The 26,050-nt window shown below is 32.8% G+C and overlaps 4 protein-coding genes across 6 annotated transcripts in view; 3 read left to right on the top strand and 1 right to left on the bottom strand.

The window, feature by feature from the left end:
• Positions 1-26,050, bottom strand: part of LOC123709392 (flotillin-2) — a 158,305-nt gene that overhangs the window by 16,044 nt on the left and 116,211 nt on the right. Inside the window, exons 2-3 of one of the 2 annotated variants that reach the window (XM_045660695.1) lie at positions 7,961-8,055; positions 7,427-7,628 (exon numbers count right to left, since the gene is read on the bottom strand). In XM_045660695.1, coding sequence (XP_045516651.1) covers positions 7,427-7,628; positions 7,961-8,055 — 297 coding nt within the window. Of the gene's footprint in view, positions 1-2,263; positions 2,381-7,426; positions 7,629-7,960; positions 8,056-26,050 lie in introns of those variants that run through there. The other variant, XM_045660696.1, reaches the window with a different exon arrangement.
• LOC123709387 (glucose dehydrogenase [FAD, quinone]-like) lies at positions 9,747-17,879 on the top strand. Its single transcript, XM_045660686.1, has 5 exons — positions 9,747-9,818; positions 13,939-14,012; positions 15,366-15,510; positions 16,074-16,244; positions 16,369-17,879. The coding sequence occupies exons 2-5, from the start codon at positions 13,944-13,946 to the stop codon at positions 17,877-17,879; spliced, it is 1,896 nt and encodes a 631-aa protein (XP_045516642.1). The 5' UTR covers positions 9,747-9,818; positions 13,939-13,943.
• LOC123709383 (glucose dehydrogenase [FAD, quinone]-like) lies at positions 18,469-21,318 on the top strand. The gene is made up of 3 exons (XM_045660683.1): positions 18,469-20,044; positions 20,142-20,372; positions 20,625-21,318. The coding sequence occupies exons 1-3, from the start codon at positions 18,518-18,520 to the stop codon at positions 21,291-21,293; spliced, it is 2,427 nt and encodes an 808-aa protein (XP_045516639.1). The 5' UTR covers positions 18,469-18,517; the 3' UTR covers positions 21,294-21,318.
• Positions 21,762-24,933, top strand: LOC123709391 (glucose dehydrogenase [FAD, quinone]-like). Of its 2 annotated transcripts, XM_045660694.1 has the most exons (4): positions 21,762-21,988; positions 22,274-22,404; positions 22,625-23,146; positions 23,220-23,358. In XM_045660694.1, the coding sequence occupies exons 1-4, from the start codon at positions 21,829-21,831 to the stop codon at positions 23,229-23,231; spliced, it is 825 nt and encodes a 274-aa protein (XP_045516650.1). In that variant the 5' UTR covers positions 21,762-21,828; the 3' UTR covers positions 23,232-23,358. The 2 variants fall into 2 exon arrangements, with proteins under 2 accessions (XP_045516650.1, XP_045516649.1); XM_045660693.1 differs by having other exon boundaries at positions 22,625-24,933.

The following is a 26,050-nucleotide window of genomic DNA, read 5'->3' as shown; positions in this document are numbered from 1 at the left end:
ACACATCAAATTGACGGCCATTTCTCACATCTGGGATTAATAATAGAACAAACTTTTTCAAGTTTGAAGACTAGACGAATAAATCAGCTCGCAATCCTTTTCGGTTATGAAACTGTCATTCACAGATACGTCTGGATATTTATGACATAATATTGGATAAAAAGTTCTTACTCTAATTGGCCTTGTGGGTGGAAAAGAGCTAGAAACCTAGGAAGATTATAAGAGCGGAAAAGACTGGCTAAGAGTAGTGATGAAGTGGAAGAGTTTGAAGGCCTTCATCCAACTAATTTATTATAAACACTTAATGTAACATAGAATTATAGTGCTGCTATTGATAAAATAATAAATAGGGTTGAAATTTGTACTATTGAGTCCAATATTGCATTAATATTAATAGATATAATTTGCCCTAATGTTATTTTTACAGATTTAAATTATTTAAGGCAACATATTGGTATTAAATAATTATAGTTTCATTCTCTTAAGTGTAATGAACTCAGATGAACGTGATTGGATCATTAAGGTGAGATAAGGTCAAGTTCTTGGTTACTGATATAATAGTAATAATTTTATTTATTGCGTAAAACAGATCACATAAACACGTATCGACTTCTAAATCGATCTCACTTCCAGTATTGTGTAGAACTATCAAAAATTAATTTTCATAAATACTGAAATAAGATATGTGACTATTAGGCATATTTTATATATAGATACCTACATATGTAGCAAATTGTTCAATGACCAAATATGTACGTATTACAAAATTGTTGAAAATATATTAATGTAAACACCGACCGAAACACTTTAGCAGAGCAGCATATTTTCCTAACAATGAAACATGCTGGAAATTTATTGTCCCAGTATTTCCTTGTTCTAGATCAAGACTGAACGACTGCAATAACATTATTGTTACTGGCGCCTGTTGGATTGTTTTCATTAATTATACAAATGGTTTATACGAAGGAGTTTGAGATATTTTAATAAAAAGATAAAAAGAAAGTGCACTAGTCTCGTCTTTTAACGGTATTTGACAATCATTTCTAAATAACACTTTCATTTTACAATTAAACAGGGATGCATCCGATACCGATATATACGTTTGCCGATATATCGGCATCGGCGATATTTTAATTACCGCTTTATCCGCGTATTCCATTGCGCGTAGTTTAGTTTTCGATACCAAATCAAATAAAATGCAGAATTACAAAAATCTTATTAATGTTAATATTAATTATTAACAGTTATTTATTATATTTTAATTTAATTATTACTCTTAATTCTTCTTTTTAATCACTTAACCTTATTCAACGTTTGTGACTGTTTATATTTTTTAATCAAAATTAAAAACTTTAACCAAACTTGATATGTTTTATCTTAATTTAATTTTAATGCACAACATTTCACATCGGTATCGGTATCGGCGATATTGCCATAAGTTTATCGGTATCGTATCGGCAAAAAGGCGTATCGATGCATCTCTAAATTAAACTGATGTTATACAACAAAAATATATACTGAATCAGCATTAAGAAGATGTTGTTTAAGATTGTATGTTGAATGTTAGTGATTGTTGATAGTTTTGAATCGATCGTGAAAATTTTGCTTTTAAGAAAGTGATTAATGCTGAAAGAGAAAAAGCGTTGGGCTAAGAAAGTGCGTCTTTTGAGTATCTTATATGTAGGTTAACATAGCGTGTGATGTGGTGTGGTCGGTACTCACATAGAATACCATGCCGTAACAAAACTTATATATGTTAATATATAGAATATATATCCTTTTTAAGAATAAAAAAATAAACTTGAATATCTCGGTCCCATTCTTAAACGAAACTCTATAGGGTAAGGTATAACGTATATAAGGTAACAAAATCAAAATTTTGTTCGTGAACATATTTCAAAACGGAAATAATTGAACAGGCAGACAGACAATTTGAAAAGGCGTTCTTCAGATTTTTACTATAGATTTGTAAACTAAACAAAGATGTTGTGAGTAATAATGTTTATGTATTTTAATTGTTTCCAAAATAATTATTCTTATTTTAATTGACGTTTATTGTAAGAATAATCTTTTTAACAGGTACTAGAAAGTAAATAGAGGCTTTTGACAAGTTCAGGTCGTAGGTTTATGTTACTCTGTATAAAACTCAATTTCCGATGATAACGTATCGTGTCCTAATTTAATCGCCACTGAAGCTAACTGGCAAATATTTTTTTTATTCTTAAAGATGAAATCTTAAAAAAATTACTAAATTGTTTCTTACCTTTTAATGACAACATAAGTACATCCAACAGTCAATCCAATATTAAAAACACTCATCCATAGCAGCGACATAGTAAAAACTAAAATTCAATATTACACTAAGTCACTGGGGAATTGGCATGACCTTTATAATAATATGAACAAAAGCCACAGACAAAAAAGCGCGCCAAATTTTTTACTAGATTACAATTGAGTATTCCAAATTTAAACTTATTTTCATAAGTTCCTCTTTTATAAAAAATATGATCACAGATTACAGTTGCGATAAGATTCTTAATTCAAACTCTAACGTTCGAAGACAACACAGATTAAAACAATTAATATATTTGACAGTGAAAGCAATGGCAACAAAATTCGATACACAAGACAGTATTACGCAAATGATCGACACTGAATGTTGAAGTCGCGAAGGTCCTTAGCAATATAAACTCCACGTTCCCCCGTTACTTTGTACATTTCCTCGACTAGAAGGAGTTTTACTAAAAATAGTTTTATCGACACCTCGTAGTCATGTTATGTTACATATATACTGTATATTATTGTTGGAATAACTATGTTATAATGATTTTCGGAATTGATTTTACACATTTAATTATAACAGAGTTATTAAAGCAGTAATCAAACTTGAATAAAATATCTCAAGTATAATTAAAAATAAAACTTAATCCTAAATTTTAATTAAAACTCAGCGCCATTCAAACTAGAATCATGGGCCATAATAGGGATATATAAATAATTAACCGGTTTTCAGATAACAGCTTAGATACGTCAATAATACGTAAATTTGAATAATTTGTTACGTGTGAGCCTATGTAATAGCAGGCATTTACATCTGCTATTAATACCATAAAAGTATGCCTCTGTTACTGTTTTTTTTTAATTTACTATTATTACAACTAATCAGCTTGTCTCTCTACATAGACCTCCAAATGTTGATCTGTCCTATCCTCATATCGTCCTCCCAACTCCACACCTGGCTTCCTTCTCTTTCCATCGCTAGGGTAGTTCTTTCTCAATTTTTTTTTGATTGATTTAGTTTTAACATATAAACTAAATCAATCAAATCAAAAAAAATATAGTACAGATAAGAACTAAAGTTAAAATAGTGCAATAAGAATTATTGATTTGAATGTGACAATTTTTTTTTAAATAATAAAAATAAACGCAATGAATTGGACACATAATATTTGGTGTTTAAAATACTCGTCACTCTATTATTTCGATTAGGAACTTATCGATGAAGACCGTCTTGTCGTGTCAGTGATGTTCGTGCGAATTTATTATCTTCATACGTCGACGACGTATCATAAAAAGTGACCAACAGTGTCTCCAGAATCCGAAAGGGTTGCCAGCAGTAGTAGAATTGATCTCAACAATTGTTCTGTCAACTCAAATTGGTATTTGTTTTTTGGTATTTTTAAATTTTCAGTAAAGATTTGCTTCAAACCCATAAAGAGGTATTCATAACGCTAAATGTAAGTAATAAGTCTTACGCTGTTTTATCTAAAGTAAGATTCAGAAACGAAACTAAGCACGACCTTTGACGAGCACATTTGAAAATCCAAAACGTTTTTGTCATATGGAAGTCACACTTAAGTCTCGCTTCTGAATGAGTCGAGACTTAAGTGACATCTGAACGTAGATACGTTCAGATGTCAAGCCATTTACAATTTGTCATAGATTTTAACAAAACTTATACCTAGTAAAAGGGAATTGTTTTTGACGTCATGGTAAAAGGCATTCACCGTGGCCTACGTGATAGTAGGCACGCATTGTGTACAGACAGACAAAAAATCCGTGTGAAAAGGTTCAACCTCGGTCCGCTTAATATAGAGTAAACTAATATTTTCGTTATATTGCCAGACAATAATATAAGGTATGAAAACTATGAGGGGGAAACCAGCGGAAGGCTCACCTCATGTTAAGTGATATCGCCGCCCATGGACAGTCACATTGCAAGAAGGCTCCCAAGTGCGTTGCCGGCCTTTTAAACAATTTATAGCCTTTGCGTATAGCCAGATAATCGAACCTGCGTACCTTCGTATATTCGTACATCCTAGACAACAACTTCAAATTTAAAAACCTCGTAAATCTAAACCATTACTGAATCTACTTGAACATACACGAAAATTTCATCAAAATAGGACCAGCCGTTTAATTACAAACACATTGTAATATCATAAAATTAGCTGTTCTTATGTGTTGATAATAATTTAAATAACTAGTCAATTCTTTAATATATAACGTATCTATATAAATAAAATTAAATCGCAAAATTCGGACATTAACCTTGAACTCTAAAGCTTTTATGGAGACAAAATTTTGAAAAATATAAAATAAGCATTGAGAATTTAGTGTTATTTATTACTTAGGTTTATTCTCATTAATGCGAACAGTCCGTATTGGGTAGCACAGGTAATGGTCCTAATGTTGTAACTAAGTAAAAAATAATATTAAGACATTATGAAGCTCGCGGGGCCAGCAAAAAACATATGAAGTTACAACAATTATTTTGATTTGTTTTGTACGTTGTTAATATAGCAACTGTTTATTTCACTTAAACTGTTTTAGTTACTATATTAATACCTCACTTTACCACCATTTGGGTATAAAAAAGAAATATGACGCAACACGGTCCTAAAAACACAAAGATAGTGGAATTTTACGTCGACGGCGTTATGTCAACACTTCAACAACGGGTACTATAAAATATCTCAAACAATTTATAATATTAATAGAATAAAGTCCCAGCTTTGACTGTGAATGAAGGCAAGTATTTACAATAAATAATATGTTAAACGTTAATTATTGTAATCATGAATACAGAACAAAGAGAAAACTATTGTTTTCGTTATATATAATATTCGTTATTACGAATACTGCGGAAATAGGAACAGTAGTACTGATGTTCCAATCTTGGAAACGAGAGGAACAAAACATCGAAGTCTGGATGGACATTGGCAGTTATAAAATACCGGACTGTCTCTAGAAGTTTATTTCTTATATTATTGATGAACCTTGGTATATTTTCAACGGTTTTTCTTCAGAAAGGTTGAGTTAATGAGTTATACTAATTATATCCAGTTACTACATATATTACAATGAGGAAATATTTGTATTTCTATACAAAAATAATGTTTGGCCGTGCGAAGCGATATATATTTTATTTATATTGAATAAGGTAATATTTTTTATGTGACAGGAAGCACTGTTTGATTAAAGTGATAACCGCCAACCATTGACACCTGCAACAGCCCACGAGGCTTGCGGATGAGTCGCCGACCTTTCGGGGAATAGTACGCTCTGTTCTTGAACAGCTGGCCCCTAAGGCCTTTTCTTTTATAATAAATCGTAAAATCTGTTAAGTGATTTGGAGACAGAAAAAAAGTATATTAAGAATTCGTTTTGTATGTACCTGTTATATTGTTATTTGCTGTTACAAAAATATGTATTTTCTTACACAACTTGTACTTGACGTTGCATCAAGTCCATACTTTATTGCTTTTTTATCCGTGGTCATTGTCTGTCTGTATGAAATGTCAGCGGCCTTTTCTAACTAGTTCTTATAGTTGAAGAACCTGCGCGGGATTTGAGTACAACAACATTGCGACTGGATTTCCCTTTGGTTATGAGTCACCTATAGCAAACAATTTCATCATTTAAAAGCTTTGAGAAAGAACTATATTACTCACGAACAAATACGCAATGTTTATTTCGTTTTTTTTTTGTTTTTGGTACAAATAACAATTGTAATGGAACAAAAACAATCTGATAGACGGCTATAGCATTAATATTATTTCGTTATAAACAAAAATTACAAATAGAGTACAAGAAGGCTTTCGCAATTCTCGACATTTACTAATTCTATTTACCGGTTTCGCCCATTACAAACACCTTTTTTTATTAGTTCGTAGAGAGCCCGTAGTAATTTCCCTAAGACAACAACGGAAGTAATACATTTTCGATCAATGAACAAAGACACGAACACATTTCCATATCTGCATTATTCTTGCATTTCAAACGCTACTAACAAAGTAAATATCTGTAAAGTCCCATAAATTCCAGCCTTATTCAATGGAATTACGAGTCATTTTAGCTTAAATGCCCATCCATATTCAGAGAAAGTCACGTACTCATGAATCCTTCGCTAAGATAGGAAGGCCATCTTTGAAGGATTGTTTCATAAAATATACAAGTAATGTTTCAAATTAAAATGCGCAGCTATAACGAAAATTAACGTTTTTCTTTTGTTTAAAAACAATATCAACTATGATATGTTTAAGTCCTGAAATCTCCCTCGTAACGAAAACTTTGGGTCTAAGTTAACGCTTATTGATATTTGAATGATATATTTATTTCATTGATCTTATTGACACCAAAAAACTAAGGTAAATATATCCTGAGAAAAACAAAATATGTAAGGGAAGCTATGAAGCTATATACTCCCGCTGCTGTAATTTGTCGCCAAAATCATTGGGTTGTAACGCCACTCGGATTTTTGTTTTTATCGAGTAAAAAAACAAAGAAGGAAGGTTGTCTTTACATGTAATTAATTGGACACGAAAATATTTATATATTCTGTATGACCACGAATTATATGCGTGTGTATTGACCGGTAAGACAGTTTCATTTTAAAAGCTATACACCGGAAATGCCGGATACATCGATGATACTTGGTCAAGGGTATGAGGTTTTAGTTTGCTTTCTGGGTCACAGTCAAGTTGAGAACTGGTATTAGACTTATGGATTGTTACATATTCATATTAAAGTACTTTCGTCTTGTCTCAAATTATATTGAATGAGTTATCAATAATTTTGTATTCTCGTACTCTAAAATACTTTACATCAAGTTATGAATTTCCTGCCATCTACACTGTATACGGGGAACTATTTAAAGTTTGTTGTCGTAGCTTCAAACAGTTTTTTTCTATGACTATAGATGGCGCTGCAACCAAATAAATTTCGAGAATGATATTGACAGTTATTTATCCCTTATACCTGTTTATATTGTTTTATTTTACTGTCACATTCAATTTAGGCTTCAAATGCAGACAATATACCACGATACCAACCCATATTGTTAAACGAAATACATATCTAAATAAGATTATTATGATTTACAATCAACAATGGGCAAACGGTCATCAAGCAGATATTAACTTACCTAATATAGCTCGTAGGTGTCCCTCTAAAGTTTGGAGGATTGTCATTTTGATCTCCTTCACGGATTTGCCAAGGAACTGTTCGCAGGCGGTAGTTAAAAGCTCGTCTTCATTCATGATCTTGCATTGGGCGACACCAGTCACCGTCAATGGAACACCTTGGGCCGTCTCCACGTACTCACACATGGGGTTAAGAGTCATAACCTGGATATAAAACATATCATACAATCAATCTGGAAATAGGTCTGAAACTAATGGATTTACTATTTTTCACGGCAATAAATTGAGCAATGCAATTATCCGTTTATCAGGTATCGAATCTAATATCTCCTGAAAATCTTTATAATCTAATAAATAATATAAATACGATGTTTTAATATCAATAGAAAGATAGCGCGTGTTTTATTAACGCTACTTTAATTACGCTCAAAGATAGAAAATTTCCTGTGCATTATTTTCGACTGCATTGGGGTTTTTCTTCCTCCTTACAATAAAGTGTTAACACTAATATGTAATTTTAATGAATCATTATCTACCTCAAGGGATATACGTTGTACGTCTGTAACGAAACACCACGCCCATGCCCAGCCACCAACGATCGTTCGCTTTTGAGTAGAACCGAAACAGCCACCTAGAAATAGTTTAAATAAAATTAATAAAACATATTTAAAAACAACATTTCATTATTTAAAGTTTATTTATTCACACTTCGTTGCAAAAATAAAAGAAACACAAATAACACAATACATAAAAAATACAAGGGATGCAACTGGTTTACTTATGTCTTATCTTATCCAATATTAAATATGACATAGGGCTAGATAGCCCTATGTCATATTTAATATTGGATAAGAGGTGATTTAATAGTATCAAACGTAGAGGTGAAAGTAATGATTTTATGTTGTATAGATTTTCGTATAGATATATATATATATCGGTTTTGGATCGGATTTTGGCAATTAAAAGGGTTGTAGTAATTTACATTTAGATACGTAGCCCATTATACAGGATGGTCTCAAACAGTCACAAAATGGACTGGACAAGAGGAACAAGGGAAGACGAATGATGACGACTCCAAAAAATTAAATCGTGTGGAAGAGCCCTTCTTCCGGCCAGGGGCCGCATGTAAGAGTATTAAATTAGTTATATCTATCGTTGTATATCAATAAGACGTGGATGAATAAAGGCTCATTATTATTGCTATGTATACAATACGACATCAGAATATATGACATGTTAGAGAGAAGTTATTCGTTGAAGTCCTATCATTACGGGACATTCCTTAATGCTGACACAATTCGGTCGGTTTTGTATAAGACAAGAAGAAAATATGTTTTAAAATTGAGGCTTACAAGTCAATTATTCGCTCCGATACATTGAGAAATCACAAAAATTGAAACTCTTTATGCCCCTTCACTATTCTGTGATGAGTAATACCGTATAGCATGATATAGGGAAAGGCAGGTTCTTCCTCCGACCTAAAGGGAGGATCCTCGACCATTCCAACCACTGACTGGCCTGTAGGATCCAGTGATGGAAAGGTCCAGAAGATTTATTATATCCTTACCGTTCGGAATAACCTTGGTAGCGCTATTCAGGTTATCACAGTCGTCATCACAGTGACTGTAGCCGTAGATTGTTGATGTCGCTACAGTTTTTTATTTATTAGCAGCGCCACGACCTCTTTTAGGTCTGGGCATCAGGTTTTTGAATCTGTTACATGATCATTTGTTCATCTAATAGGCAAGTAGGTGATAAGCCTTCTGTGCCTGACCCACGCCGCACTTTTTGGGTCTAAGGCAAGCCAGTTTCCTCACGATGTTTTCCTTGAACGTTCGGGCGTATTTTAAAAGAAAGTTGATTGGTGCACAGCTGGGGATCGAACCTACGACCTCAGGGATGAGAGTCGCACGCTGAAACCACTAGCCCAAGACTGCTCTTCTGCTCTGTTACGGTATTTATTAAGCTATGCGCAACCCGGTTCGAACCTATGACCTCACGAGAGTAGCACGCTTAAGCCACTAGGCCATCACTGCTAATTGCTTTTTTTATATTTATGTCATCATTTTTTTAATTGCCAGAAATTTTCTTCATTTCCTAGATTAAACAAATGAATCGACTTAATATATTTCGTCTGTAAGGAGGTATTTATAAAAAACTTAAAAAAAACCTTTTGACACATACGCTATTAATTTTCGGCAGAGTCTATGGTAGTGGCTAGCGCTTATTGTCAAATGAAAACACTCACCCACCCTTTCACTATCGACTCACGCGCATTCAGGAGCACAGTGTGAACGTGCAAGTTGCTTTTTAATAGAACCGAATAGAAAAATAAATGCGGAATATACAGTTAGTGATGTTTTTGATGTTTCGTGAATGTGTAATTAACTAAAGGTAAGTCAATATTTAAAAAACTTATTATTTTTTATCGACTTACGTTCATATAATATAATATTTAAAAAATATTTGTGTTGTCTACTATTTCCTTTTTTATTAACACCTGAATGCAACACATATTACATTATCAATAATAAAGATTCCCAGCCTTATCTATATAGAATTAATATCTAGTAAATATTAAGAAGTATATTTTTATATAAAAAAGCTGGACTTCCAACCTTCTTGGAGTGTTCCCAAAAATAGATTATAAACATTTTATATGGTTCTGCGATTCAGAAATAGCTTCATTCAGCTTCTTGGTTTAGTAAACGCTAGGTCGTTGACTGGTGTTAACAGGTTTGAGGTCTTAAAAGTTATGGCAATGAAAGTGTACTTTGTATGTTTAAAAAATAATCCGTTTAATTCAGCTGTTCGATGTCCTCCATTTTTGTTAATTTGTCCTACTATGGTACTTGGTATTTTCTTTAATTACGCCGATTCTCGACATATATGTAAATTGTAAATACTAGCGTAGTAAAAAAATCATATTAAGAAACGAAGTTCACGAAAGCATCTAGTAATTAATATTTTATGACGATTTCAATTGACTGAGCAATAATAATTGAAACTAAAGAGTTTTGATCTCTCATGATTTAATAATTATTATCTATAGAAATGTGAAAATACATGTTATCAGTTTTTAAACTAAAATGGATATACTCATCATTCCTAAAAACAGAAATTCGAATTTAGAACCAAAATGGCTGAATATTGTGCCGACATTTTGGATTGTCGGAATATGGCCATGAATTAACATGATATTTGAATTGTAATTTAAATTCCATCTACTAAGTAATTTTGTAAAAATGTTATTTTTTTTATTAACCTTGTTTCACAGATAAGGCTAATTATAATTTAGCTTTTCGCTAAACTGTCTTATATTTCATCGTTCTTTGAAAAAATCGTTACAATATACTTATCGATTAATACCAAAATTTTTGAAATACGTAAAATATACGGTTTTTCGAGACACTTAAGAAAAATCAATGAATAAGAGATTAAACGATGGCAGCTGGAATATACGATCATATTATTAAATGATTCATATTTAATGTATAAATTTTAGTTCAAATAATAAACTGTATAAAGATTCTTCTTCTATATTAGATTAATAAAACTTTACCTACCTTCTGTACAAAATAGGTCAAGCAAATATGTGAAAGCGTAATAAGCGAAATCATTTAGTTCGGTCATTAGATGTTTTGGGTAAAAGTGGAAAAATTACAACTGACCGGCATTTCCCTAACCATTATCAGTGGAGCATATCGGAGAATGCGTAAACGAATATCAATGTTCATATATATTCTAAGACTCGATCTTGATTTTTGTAAACATCTCCGTGAATGTTTTTGTAATATTTTTTTTAAATCTATTTGAGAAGATTTTAAACAATACTATAGAAACTATATTAATTATTATTATTCACGAACACGCCAAAACGCTTTTCTAGACAAGATGGCGTTAGTCCTGTGATATAAACACGTAAACAATATTTTAAGTTTTTTACGCGTTATTTAGTATTTAGATGACAGTATTAGAGTTAAAAAGAAGACATGCTATTTCATCGTCGATTTGACTAATCTGTGAACTTTTTTATCACGTTACTCACGTTTGTATTTTATGTTTTTTTGGTTAGTCTTACTTTACTACTTTATGACGCTTTTTAAAGCCATATTATTCAGGATTACTCTCAACAACGCATTTTCATACCTCAAATGTCCTTAATAGGATGTTAGACATCTATTATGTTAGAGTCATATTCAGAAACGTGACTTAGCGTAAAGTTTGACTTTCGTACGCCAAAGCGTGTTGGGTTTTTACATACGGGAGTCATAGTTCATTAGTGAATCATTCCGTTTAATTCCTTGCAAAATTTTGTTGTTTGTACCGAGTGTAAATAGTTGTATATAAATTGAACCGAAAAATATGCAAGAATTTTACACTTTGGCAGTTGAGCGACTTCTATTCAATGTATGTTAAAATTCGGTCACTCTTCTACTAAATTCCTAGATAATGACAGCTATGACATTTGGAAAGTGGAACAGAAAAAGTTTCATGCGTTAAAATTACTAAAATATAAGAAAATATTCATAGCGAAAAATAATACAATGATTGTTTAGAAAACGTAGTATCTGGTGTTATTAAATCAGTCTTTTAAGCAATATTCGCTGTTTTTTGGCCCACTAAACTAGGGCAAACACATGATACAAACAAACAAATGGACTTACATACAAAAATATGAAAAGTGGTGCCGTCCTTACAATACGAACGAGCGAATGAAATAGGTACAAAAATTGATATAATACTGTATGTACATATATAAAATAAAAACTTAACAAAACATAAACATTTAAGTATGTATGTACATATGTTTACTCACCTCACCATGTATTATAGATAGAATTAAATATATCCTTCAAATTCCAATAAATAAAAAACAGAAAACACTTATTAAAATATACGAAATATTGGCTATATTTTACCAGATTTTAAAGTACAGAACAATTTTATTAATTTTGTCGTCTTTTGTTTGTTTTTTATACGGATTATAATATACTATACTGCGTACAATTTAGGATTAATTGTGACGAACCCAATAAATATGGTTCAAATAACGTAATGAATTACGGCCTACATTAAAACGTAACATTAATAAATATTTTAAATTTTTGGCAACATAACATAACATAACTTGATGGGAGCTTTATGTAGGTTTTATTTTCTACATAGAAGACTTAAGTAAACTTTATAATTAATTATTTATTTACACTTTGTTACCTTTGCATATAAATACAATTTACATCAGTTAATAATCAAAGGGCGGCCTTATCTCGACATGCGATTTAATGACAAATTAAGAAACACCAGCTGAGGGAGTATATATTCAGTCAGTATTCAACAAAAAATATATAACTACATGTAACATCAGATAGGTATATACTAACTAGACTCAACTGAAATCTAAAAAAATCATTAATATTTAAATGTTAATCTTAATGTAATTGAGTCATAATTATTATACGTGTATATATACAAGCTAATTACGAGGCAGAAGACAAATGCTAAAAAAAAAGATTCTTCAATAAATTTAAGAGGCAGTGCAATAAAGCTCCAAAGGTTGCTTTGCACAGTAAAAGAGAAATTATGTTTAAAAAAAGTTCAAATTGTAATTCTATGTGGTTTTTTGATTTGATTCTTGACAAGCCGAAGTGCTAATTGCCGATATTCATAGCGACAAATTCCCCGGAGTATTAATCACAGCTATAGAAAGTGAATCTACCTCGTCCATTGGACCGGAGCATGACTCCGGCGCATACGCAGAATATTAACAGTTTCCGGTGTCGGGTGAAAATTGTGTTATATAATTAGTTAGAGTAATTCACAAGTAAGCCTTAATTATGAAATGACCGACGTTATTATTAATATTTATCGAAATCCGTTCAGCCGTTAGTGTTCATCTTATAGTTATACAAGCATAGTACATTCGACTCAAAATACACAATATAAGTATTGTATGCAAACGAAATAGGAGATTCCTGTGAAGTGAATGTGAGTGTGTGACAGTTGAATTATACGTAAAACCAATAAGCCACATTCCAAAAGATTCCACTTTTAAATTTTGGATTTCGAATCTTCTGGAACGCACACGGTTTTGATCACGTACTCACCGATACCACTATTTACCGTTATGTCTTTCGCGTTGCTTTAACGGTCACCTCATTTGTGTGACCTGCATTTAACATCCTTTTAGTTTACCCCGATCGTCTTTTGTTTATTATGTAGGTTTAAAAATAGAATATTGTTTTTCACCATCAAGACTTGTTTTATATATGCAAAGTATACACAAATAGAATCGATAGAGATAAAGTAATATACTTTTCTAAGAAACATGAAATTGAACAGATTTCGAATTTCACTAGTAGAATGCGAAATTATTTCTATAGGACATAATGACCATTATTTTGGACAAAAATAATAATGGCATAGATTAATAATTTCCAATAACTCGGTCGTATAGGTTTGCTATGACACAATTCGTAAGTACGTAAAGTAATATATAATTATGTGATTTCAGTTAAAATGAGCTCCATAGTGAATGTAGCTGCCGACGTAATATCTGGGACAGCTATTGCAGCCGCAGGTACGCAGGTAATCCTTCTATACTTCCTAACTACACTATACTTCTATACTACGCTATATGTCACACAACTGGAGGCTGTACAAAAGAAATTTTTACGTATTTTAAATTGTTGCATGAATGGTCGTATAGGGCTAAATACAATGAACTTTAAAAAAATATAATTTACTTTCTTTGAGTACTAGGCGTAATTTGATAGATTGTGTCACTATAAGAAAAATATGCGTACATAAACTAACTTGTTCAAATCTTCTCGAACTCATAAGATTCAATATTCCTGCCAGATGTCTACGCTCGCACAGAACCTTTAACCTTCCGACTCCCAGAACCAACATTGGGTTCCGTGAGCCTCTTCACTGGAAGTGTTCTACTTTGGATTCTGCTACTAATATCGATCTTTTTTCGCACTCCTCTACTGCTTCATTTAAGAATAGGTTAAAATAACTATTAAAGTCCTAAACCTAGTGTCTTTATTTTTTATCAGTGAAACTTTTTGTGAATTATCCAATGTGTTATGTTTATGTTTCTTTTTGTTTTATACTTTTAGAGATGTATTTGTTTTGTTTCCTAAATGAATAAATAAATAAATAATATAATGAGCGAAACTTTACTATGAAAAAAATTCTCGAACCTAGGATTGGATATAGACACATTTGGGTATAGATAGTGGTGCTTCAACTCTATTAAGTACGTTAGAATTTCACCCCTTCGTTGTTGACATCCCCCACCCGTGCTGCACGATTTAATTCGTCGTTTCATGTAAAAATACGAGTGGAACTCCTTCCCTGGACTGTATAATATGGATTCATTTAAGCGAATATTAAATAGGCATATTCTGGACAGGCGTGCCCTCCAATAAGCCACATCCCACAACAGGTGGGATTATGACAAAATGTCTGTCCAGTTTTGTAAAAAAAATAGTCTTGGCTACCGATTATTAGGCCATTTATCAATTTTCAACCATTTCTGTGCATCAGGGAATCGAACGGACCACCTAGGTGACATAGATTTTATCCTATTACATGCATTACCATTTTCAAACAAACTGATAATTCTTATAATATTATTTGCTTATTTCTTAGATTTTCGAACTTTTCAAGCGATAGTATATATATACTATATAGTACATATTTTAGTGTGTAATTCTTTCACTTTCCTCGTCTTATATATCAAATTACATCCCCCATAAACATTGTTATCTTTATAAATTTTAGCGCCTTTGAAACGTAAGACGCAACACACACTAACAAACATTTGAATAACACAAATGTAATATTTTTTTGCCTATATAAGAATTATTTAAAAGTCAAATAGTTATAAAAGATGTACCGTAAATGAATAATAACCATTTATATAAATTCCAGGTAGCATGGTTTATACCAATGTTAGTGGCTGCAATAGCCTACTACCAATATGACCAGACTGACCCTGAGGGAAGGCCAGCTGATGTCGATGAGGCGACTCTGTTACCAAACTACGATTTTATAGTAGTTGGCGCTGGTTCTGCTGGTCAGTGAGTACTTTGTTTTTCTAAGGTTGAGTATGTATGAAGAAAATTAATAATATTCTAATTTCAAAAGTACCCTGATTTTTTTTAAATTTGTAAAAAATCCTGAAGTTAAAGTTCTCAAATCTATCAAATCGCTAAGGCTTGTATAAAAAATTCTACTTAATAGTTAATAAACAATGGAACTTGGAAGTATTACTGTTAGGTATGTGATAAACAGTACTTTAACTATATTTTTAACTTAAGATTAACCGACTAGCCTAGAAGTTATAGATCACTGCCGTGTAATGCTTTCAAGGGTGATTAAATTTTTGGCAATTTTATATAACTTAACATATTAATATGACATTTGCATGCGTATTTTTATATGGTTATTGTGTCATCGATCTAAATGTACCACTTTCTAAGGAGCTTTCGAATTTTACAATTGTACGGTACACTGTCGTAAAATACACTGAACGATAGGATACAATCATTGAATACAAATATTCACGTCAATTTCATATATCCTTGAAATAAACATGTTTCTCTTTTGTAATAAGTATTTTACCAAAAATATTTACAGGATCAGTGGTAGCCAGTCGACTTTCAGAAATACATAACTGGAAAGTGTTATTACTAGAAGCAGGAGGAGATGAGACAGAGATCTCAGATGTGCCGTTACTGGCGGGATATCTGCAATTGAGTAAACTTGACTGGAAGTACAAGACGGAACCGCAGGGCAGCACATGTTTAGGTATGTTTAAAACTCTTGTTGAAGAGGCATTCTGAGAAACATAAGCTTGTCACAATTGCAATACGAGTTTGTTGAACTGAAATAAAGGGTGTTCTATGATTATAAATTACTTATTTAATTTCAGCCATGGAAGGTGGTCGATGCAACTGGCCTCGTGGTAAAGTACTAGGCGGCAGCTCTGTATTGAACTACATGTTGTACTTACGAGGAAATAAAAAAGATTACGATATATGGGAGTCTTTGGGGAATAAGGGTTGGGGATACAAAGATGTACTCTACTACTTTAAGAAGTCGGAAGACAATCAGAACCCATCGCTAGCCAAAACGCCATATCACAGCACTGGTGGATACCTTACAGTATCTGAAGCACCATACCACACTCCACTTGTTTCAAGTTTCATTGAAGCTGGCTTGGAAATGGGTTATTTAAATCGTGATATTAACGGCGAAAATCAAACAGGCTTTATGGTGGCGCAAGGGACACTGCGACGAGGGAGTCGCTGTTCCACTTCTAAAGCATTCCTGCGACCAGCCAAGGATCGCTTGAACTTCCACATTGCACACAACTCTTTCGTAACAAAGGTTTTAATCGATCCAAGAACTAAAACCGCCTTTGGTGTAGAATTTGTCCGGAACAAAATGATTTACCGCATAAGGGCAAAAAAAGAAGTTATACTATCAGGCGGTACTATTAATTCTGCTCAGTTACTTCTCCTCTCAGGAATAGGTCCCGCAGAAGAACTGGCGAAACATAAAATACCGTTAATACAGAACCTAATGGTTGGGCGGAATTTACAAGATCACATTGGACTTGGGGGTCTAGCATTCACAATTAACAAACCATTATCCATTGTTGAGCATAGGTTGCACACTGTTAGTACGCTTATGCAATACGCTGTTTTAGGAGAGGGACCCCTAACTATCATGGGTGGCGTTGAGGGTTTAGCCTTTGTCAACACAAAGTACGTTAACGCCTCCGACGAATTTCCTGACATAGAATTTCACTTTATATCTGGATCAACCAATTCAGACGGAGGTGGGCAGATAAGAAAAATTCATGGTTTGACTGAACAATTTTACAACGCAGTGTATGGTCCAATAAACAACATGGATGTGTGGAGCATAATACCGATGTTACTACGCCCTAGAAGTAAGGGATTTATTCAATTGCGCAGTGCCAATCCATATGACTATCCTTACATATATCCTAACTACTTAACAGACGAACTGGATGTCAAAACTTTAATCGAGGGTGTTAAGATTGCAGTAGCTGTCTCAAAAACTGAAGCTTTCCAGAGATACAATTCAATGTTGAATCCCTATCCTTTCCCAGCGTGCGTGAGTATACAACGGTATACGGATGCATATTGGGAATGTATGATACGACAATATACATGTACCATATATCATCCGGTAGGGACGGCAAAAATGGGGCCATATTGGGACCCTGAAGCAGTCGTGGATCCAGAGTTGAAAGTGTATGGAATTAAAAATTTACGAGTTATAGATGGTAGCATAATGCCTAATGTAGTAAGCGGAAATACAAATGCTCCAATTATTATGATTGGTGAAAAAGGAAGCGATATGATAAAAGAATTTTGGTTGAAGCGTCGACGTTCTAGGTATTACTTGTGATGAAATAAAAAAGTACAAAGATAATTAGGAATTTGAATGTAAATATTATTATTTATTTATTATCTTAATTTAAGCCTGATTTAAAATAATACTATTATATTTATTGATTTAATTATTTTATTTATTAATCCTTGACGTATTTTATTAGCAGACAGAGCCTTTGACAAAGCATAACTATTTATTATTATGTCGTAATATACAGGTATAATGTATCCGAAGAATCAAATTGCTGATCCGAAATACTTTGAAATTGCATAGAGTAATTATAATATGGATTAAAATTAATTTTGTTTTAATTAAAATTATATCATTATTCCGTGTATAAAACATTAATGAATACTTTTTTTTAATTTAAATAATTAATGAAGAATAAAACTTATGTTTTTAATGCAATATTTGAAAAATTATTTGATAAAAAACTGTTTAATACGATTTCATGTCATTGAGTTTTGAAAGGCCATTTTAAATAAAAATGAAATAAATATACTGAAAGTAGAAATATTTTGCGTAAATTAGTCTGTGTTTCATGTATTCATTCATAATAAAATATAAATTGCTTAATCAATGTAGCTAATTCAGCTTTTATTAATATTAAAATCATTAGTGGAAATTCTTTAAGCCGTAAAGTATCGCGTAAAATGGAGAGCTCTGTAAGGCCTTCAATAAGGCCGCTGGTGACAAATACAAGAATAATGTTTGGGCTCCTTCCTGGTCTGGGATCGCTAATCGTACTTCGTATGGCTATTCATCTTTATCGGCCGGAGCTTGAAGATGCTGAACATAGAGTACGGGACTATCCTTTTGATCAACTCTACGACTGTTACGATTTTATTATTGTGGGTGGGGGCTCTGCAGGTTCGGTCCTCGCCAATCGTCTATCAGAAAATCCGGACTGGAATATTTTATTATTAGAAGCTGGTCAGGATGAGAATGTACTTTCCGAAGTCCCAGTCCTCTTTCCTGTTCTACAAACCTCGTCTATAGACTGGAAATTTATTACCGAACCAAGTAGTGATTATTGCTTAAGCATGATTGGTAATCAATGTAAATGGCCAAGAGGTAAAGTGTTAGGAGGTTCAAGTGCTATAAATGCTATGCTGTATATAAGAGGAAATAGACACGATTATGATAATTGGTCTAAAATGGGAAACACGGGCTGGTCATATGCTGAAATATTAAAATACTTTTTAAAGGCTGAAGACATGAGAATACCCGAATATCAAAATGACCCATATCATTCCGTCGGAGGACCTTTGACAATAGAGCATTTCAGATTTGAACAGCCAATCACAAAAAAAATATTAGAAGCTGCTCAACAGTTAGGTTATGGTGTATTGGATGTTAACGGTAAATATCAAACGGGATTCACAAGATCACATGCTACGGTGAGAGATGGACTTCGCTGCAGTACAGCTAAAGCTTATCTAAGACCAGTATCAAAGCGGCAAAATCTTCATATAAGTGTGCATTCATTAGTTGAAAAGGTGCTCATAGACGAAAACAAAAACGCTTATGGTGTAAAATTTACAAAACATGGCAATACTCGAATAATAAAAACTTCTAAAGAGGTTATACTTTCGGCTGGCGCAATCCAATCTCCGCAACTATTAATGCTATCAGGAATTGGTGACATTAAAGAATTGAAAGAGGTTGGCATTTATCCAATAGTGCATTTACCTGGTGTGGGAAAAAACTTACAAGATCATGTAGCTCTTGGTGGACATTCATATCTATTCGACAACCCTTTTACAAATGGTTCGGATTATTGTTTTAATCTCAATACAGTATTCTCTATTACCAGTTTGACGGATTTTGTTTTTCAAAAAGTTGGCCCATTATATAGTATGATGGAAGCAGAGGCTATGGCGTTTGTAAATACAAAATATCAAGACCCATTAGAAGATTATCCCGATATTCAATTATTTATTGCACCTACTGCTGATAATATGGATGGTGGCTTATTTGGTAAGCGCGCAAATGGTATAACTGATGAAGTTTATGCTGAATTGTATGAAGATATATTATACCAATCATCTTTTTCGATAGTACCTCTTTTATTAAGGCCAAAAAGTCGAGGATTTGTAAAATTAAGAGACTCCAATCCATTTTCCCCACCGCGCATTTATCCTAATTATTACTCTGAACCAGAAGATATTCTCAGAGTGGTAAGTTATTAACTTAGCACTTGACTTGTTGTCATAGTTTTAGTATGTATTTTTATGTATGAATCGTTCATTTATCGTTAACGTTCTGTCACTTTAGATCGAGGGTGCAAGATTTGTTCAAGAGTTAGTGGAACAACCAGCGTTACAAGAACTGAATGCTAGACCTAATCCAAACCGAAATCCGGGATGTATGGACTACGAGTTTATGTCTGACGAACACCTGGAGTGTCAAGCCAGACATCATAGCCTTACCATCTATCACCCAGTCGGTACCTGTGCTATGGGACCTATGCATAACTTAGAAGCAGTCGTTGATCCGAGGTTACGAGTAAGTATATATTATTTTGCTGCGATGTGCTTACTCAACCTGCATAAACCGTTTCTCCCTTTGCCAAAGTACAGTTAAGGTCAATTTAAATATTGTATTCTTAAGAATCAATTCACTGTTATCAGGTTTTGTGTTCGTTTAATAAATATAGATAAAACCCTGTCATTCGCTATTTAATATGCGTTGCCATGGAACATTAGATTTACCCGTGTGACAATTGTATTAATATATTTGTATCTATGTACACTACAGGTATACGGTGTCCAAAGTCTTAGAGTGGTAGATGGGAGTATAATGCCCAAAATAGTAAGTGGAAATACCAACGCCCCAATTATCATGATAGCAGAAAAAGCATCAGATATGATAAAAGAAGACTGGGCAGAAGACAAAACAGGCGTACACTGTTCTGTTACAAATTATAAAAGAGCTGATGAAGAACCCCAAACACAAAGAAATAACAGTATTGTTCATGATTTATTTAACGAGACAGCAAACCTTTTTGACTATTTATCCGACAAAGATCCGTTATCTCTCGCCTCAGACAAGACTGAAGCGTCAACAACAGAAAGGAGTTATGCTAGCCAGAACGCGATATCTAAGAAAAAACCATATACACCCTATTCGTCGCTCCAGGATTATGAACCTATGAATCCTCAATATTTCTATCCGTATAATTGGTTTAGTCAATATACACCAAATTACCTTTGGTCTAATCATTTGGATTTGGAGCCGAGTTACAGCAATGAAGTAAATACAGTAGGATATAGTCCAATATCCAATAACCCATTGGGATACATTCCACAACCTTGTAATAATATAATAATCAAACAATCGTACCATTTTAATCATGGTAAACATAGAAAAAATCATTGTAAATTATGGCTTTATTTTGATGGAATGAATTATAGAATCCATTTGTAACTGCAAATTTTAACATGTTGTTCAATCAATTGTTTTATTATAAAAGCCACTTTGTTACTTTATCCTTTTTTTTAAATCACTAATAAATTGTGATTTTATTTTGATGGAATGTTCTATTTATAATATAAAAATCAACTATTGTGAACTGAATACAACTTCTAACGTAGATAGAAGCCAGAAAAAACATAATTTTGATAATTATTTTAGTAACTTTTAACAACAAAAATCAGTCCTAAAGTCGTCCCTTGCGGAGTTTCATGCTACATTTTGTATTATGTTTAAATGTGTTTGGAGCATAAATATGAATATAAAGTTAATAAACATTGAACATTCTGTATAAATAACTTCATAATCCTTCCAGGTGCATTAAATTACCTTATATCAATAATACCATGCTTAATGATGTAAAACACTATCAAACTATTTAATTACAAAGGTAATAAATATATCATAAATAGTTGTCATTAATTTACATCATAAGCCACATTTAAACGCATTTAGTTAGACGTCTGAATATACTACAATGTACTAAAAAATGGAAGCAAGTATTTCAAATACATGCCCGTCGGCTTTTGCTGGTACAAGTGGTCATCTTTTTCTCAGTGCCATAACAACATTAATAGCCACACACTGTTCCCTTTTTGACGACTATCGCTGGCCAACAGACCATGCTCAAGAAATATTGAACAAAAAGGGTAAGGATCTCGAATTAATTTTTTTTTTGTTATACAACCTCCCCAGATTTATAATTTATTTGCTAAAGTCAATTATAGTACATTTAAAACAGAGTTTCCTTTGAAAGACATACGATTCTTGAAAATTAGTAAGCTTAGTTTCCATTCGATAGATTACAATCTACCAAATAATAATAAGTTACACAATCATGTTCACAATCTTTCGACAGTACACAATCTCGCGGGATAGATTACAATCTAACGTTATTTACAATTTTACTGTGACATATGTATATACATTTTCAGATGTAACGTACGATTTTATCGTGATTGGAGCTGGGTCTGCTGGTTCTTTAGTGGCTGGTCAGTTGTCAAAAGCCAATATAGGTTCTGTATTATTAGTAGAAGCTGGCGATGATCCTGGAATTGATAGCGAGGTATTTTAAGCATTAAATTAGGTAATACTTAAGCATGTATGTATGTTTCAAAAATAGTTGAGCTGATATTTATTTTTTCCGCCATTTTTCTACAATTATTAGTTGCAGACTATTTACTAAAATGATTCTAATCAAACAGGTAGGTTTGTAAAAAAACTTACTAAGAGTTAAAAAAAGCTGTTTAAAGTTATTTCCTTATACAGTAACGCATCTTTTTCAGATCCCTGCTTTTTTATTCCTCAATCAGAATTCAGCTATTGATTGGTACTACAAAACGTTATCTAGTAATGATAGTTGTTTGGGTTTTGTAAACGAAAGTTGTATATGGAGTAAAGGGAAGAGTATGGGAGGGTCCAGTTCAATTAACGCCATGATATATGTGAGAGGACATCCAGAAGATTACGAAGCCTGGGAAGCTGCAGGAAATCCTGGATGGGGTTACAAAGATTTGCTAAAATACTTCAAAGCACAGGAGAATCTCTTTAATTTCTCAAACCGATTTAAAGATTACGAAAATCCTTGGTATAATGTAATTGAAAACGCCTGGGAAGAATTAGGTTTTAAATCATATAAAAACGAAGGCGATGAGTCTTCAATAGGTACAAGAAAGGCAAAGTTGGTGATAAAAAACGGTAAACGATTGAACACAGCAAAAGTGTTTCTTAATAAATCCGAAAATTTATATATTATGAAAAACACACGTGTTGAAAAAATTATAATCAATAAGAAGACTAAAAGTGCAGTAGGTATTGAACTCATACATAAAAATGGTACAAAAATGATCATTACTAGCAAAAACGAAATTATCGTTTCAGCTGGATCGGTAGCTACACCTCAAATACTGATGCAATCTGGAGTAGGCCCTAAGGAACATATTGAAAATTTAGGAATAAAAAACATTTTAAACTTGGATGTCGGTAAAAATCTTCAAGATCATATCTTGTTCCCTTTATTTTTAAAAACAAACCTTAATACAGAATTTTCAATGGAAGTTATAAATTTGCTGTTACTTCAGTATATGTTAACACGATCCGGCCCTTTCTCAACTATTGGCATAACAGATTTCACAGGATTTATTAATACACTAAATTCATCTGAATGTCCAAATATTCAATTTCATCACATTTATTTTACGAAGAGAGATGATTTTACACTCAAACCGTATCTTGAAGGTATCGGTTATAAAAGTGAAATCATACACGCAATCAGAGAATTAAATAATGAGCATGATTTAATCGGTATATATCCTACATTACTGCATCCTAAATCACAAGGCCAGATATTGCTATCTAAGACAGAGCCAAGAGAACCAATAATTAAGACGAATTATCTTCAACATCCAGATGATATGCTAATCTTGGTCAAGGCTATAGATTTTGTTCATAAATTAGAGAAAACTACTGTTTTCAAAAATCTAGATATGGAAATTTTACCTTTGAATATACCAGACTGTTCGAAATACGTATTTGATTCGGAAGACTATTGGAAATGTTATATAAGACATATGGCAACAACAATTTATCATCCCGTAGGAAGTGCCAAGATGGGTCCACAGGAAGATAAAAGTTGTGTTGTCGGCCACAAATTGCTTGTTCATGGCATGAAAAATTTGAGAGTGATTGATGCAAGCATAATGCCAACACTACCAGCCGGTAATACAATGGCACCGACTTTAGTCGTAGCCCAAAAGGGCGTGGAAATTATTTTGAACGACTACAAAAACAGAGATGAATTATAAGCCAGTTATATAATTCCGCGAAATTTGATATTCAACCTGAAACTTACTACTTTTAGAAAATTAACTGCAAAAATAATGTGACACAAAAACGCGTTCATTTATATGAATTTGCAAATTCACGTTCGACCTTTGTCGCGCAGGCCGTAAAACACGGGAAAAGCCGACACCTATTATTTTAAGAGAAAAAGTTTGATGTTATAAATTTGTAACATCAGTACAATTATAATGTGTGTATATTATGATAATGCGAACGCGAAAGTTCTAGGTTATTATTTGATTTTAGTATTTTATAATTAATTGAATAGATGTATTCACGAGCTATCTTCAGAAATAAAGATTTATGTACTTACAACAGTTGTATTAATAAATATTTATGGTATCGGAATGCCTTTGGTGGCTTACGGCACAAGTGACCTTGCAAATGTTTCGTTAGACGATACAGTGTCGAAATTTCTTCGCTTTCACATAGGTCCGAGACGATATTAAGAAACTTTTTCGTAGTGATTGACATCCTTTTGTGCAGTTGTATATTGCAATAAATTATTTACAGTAACTGTGTATAATGTGTTTGGTGTAGTGAAAATTTTCTACAATTCGCCTACCTAGAAGATCTAAACATGGGTTCTAAATAAAAGCATTTTGTTAATTCATTTGCATGTTTTTGGAACACACAAGAACGTATCTATTGTCTATACATAGAAAATATTTAGCAAAAACTATCTTAAAAACAACAACTAAGCGTTTCTTAAGGCAGTCTTTGCCGCACACCAGCACTATGTGGAACCAGTTGCGTACCGTTACCGTACCGTAAGTTATTCCAAACCAATTCTACTTAGGGTCCTTCAAAAAATAGGACACCAAGTCTTAAAACGCCGGCAACGCACTTGCGAGCCTAAGTACTTCTTATGGACTTTTTAATATAATATATAATTAAGACTTTTTTATTGTTAATGATTACGTAAAAAACATTTATTCAATGAATTTAATAAAGATAAAAATGCATGCATGTTTTTTATTTCTTAATTTAATACCTGCCTCAAATCTAAGCATATAATTATAAATATAAACCTTTTAAGAATACAAGTACAATGTCTATCACTATTCATATAACTTACGTATAAATTGCAAAATCTGATGTCTCTTCCTATACAACCTACATTTGTCATAAAATGCGCACAAAAACATCTCGCTTTAATTATCTAGAAAGATCATCTGCTTTCATATTACTTATAAACTGTATTACATAACACCATGTCATTAAATTACTTTCACTAAAATTACGCGCTAAGTGCACTTTTAAGAACTTCATTAAGCATGTTATCACCTGATATCGATAGTATTACTGTCGCAATGAGTGAGAATAAAACATTATTTTAACGACACATATCCTATATCTTTGTCGTAACCGGTCATATAATCGAGGTTCGATTCAGTGTACACAGGCTACTAACAACATGACACAAACAATATGTTTCTGTTTCATTATTAAAGGCTTAGAAACGCATCAAAAACATGCAAAATTTGATTAACTTCTGTGAATATTGTCAGGAACTTATATAATCTTGCACAAGATATATCATTAATATATGATGCGTCATAGTATGCAAACATAAATGTTTCCAGGTTCCAGTTCCCTATTTTGATAGAGCAATGAATCCAGCGGTCAGAAAAATATCCAAAGTTGTAAAAGACATTTGCTTTCATAACAGTGGTTTTCTGAAACTGCGCAGTGACTCAACTTGATCTTGACTAAAAAGGAAAGGACTGTACGCTACACTACGCACGTACACTAGGCCTAATTTTTAGTTTGAACTTCTTAAATTCTGTTGCCTCGCATATATTTTGGTAATATGTATTAGTGGTACAGGCCCAGAAGAACCAACGCTGAGACTTTTATTAACACAAGGC

This window comes from Pieris brassicae, chromosome 5 (assembly GCF_905147105.1).
Source record: "Pieris brassicae chromosome 5, ilPieBrab1.1, whole genome shotgun sequence".
Taxonomy (NCBI): domain Eukaryota; kingdom Metazoa; phylum Arthropoda; class Insecta; order Lepidoptera; family Pieridae; genus Pieris; species Pieris brassicae.
The sequence above is the reverse complement of the archived record's forward strand: the minus strand, read 5'-3'. Positions and strand labels throughout refer to the sequence as shown.

Coding starts and splice junctions, on each gene's coding strand:
- LOC123709383 (XM_045660683.1), top strand. CDS start 18,518: ATGGAGAGCTCTGTAAGGCCTTCAATAAGGCCGCTGGTGACAAATACA. Junction 20,045..20,141: donor CAGAAGATATTCTCAGAGTG/GTAAGTTATTAA, acceptor CTGTCACTTTAG/ATCGAGGGTGCAAGATTTGT. Junction 20,373..20,624: donor TCGTTGATCCGAGGTTACGA/GTAAGTATATAT, acceptor TGTACACTACAG/GTATACGGTGTCCAAAGTCT.
- LOC123709391 (XM_045660693.1), top strand. CDS start 21,829: ATGGAAGCAAGTATTTCAAATACATGCCCGTCGGCTTTTGCTGGTACA. Junction 21,989..22,273: donor AGAAATATTGAACAAAAAGG/GTAAGGATCTCG, acceptor ATACATTTTCAG/ATGTAACGTACGATTTTATC. Junction 22,405..22,624: donor ATCCTGGAATTGATAGCGAG/GTATTTTAAGCA, acceptor CATCTTTTTCAG/ATCCCTGCTTTTTTATTCCT.
- LOC123709387 (XM_045660686.1), top strand. CDS start 13,944: ATGAGCTCCATAGTGAATGTAGCTGCCGACGTAATATCTGGGACAGCT. Junction 14,013..15,365: donor TTGCAGCCGCAGGTACGCAG/GTAATCCTTCTA, acceptor TATAAATTCCAG/GTAGCATGGTTTATACCAAT. Junction 16,245..16,368: donor GCAGGGCAGCACATGTTTAG/GTATGTTTAAAA, acceptor ATTTAATTTCAG/CCATGGAAGGTGGTCGATGC.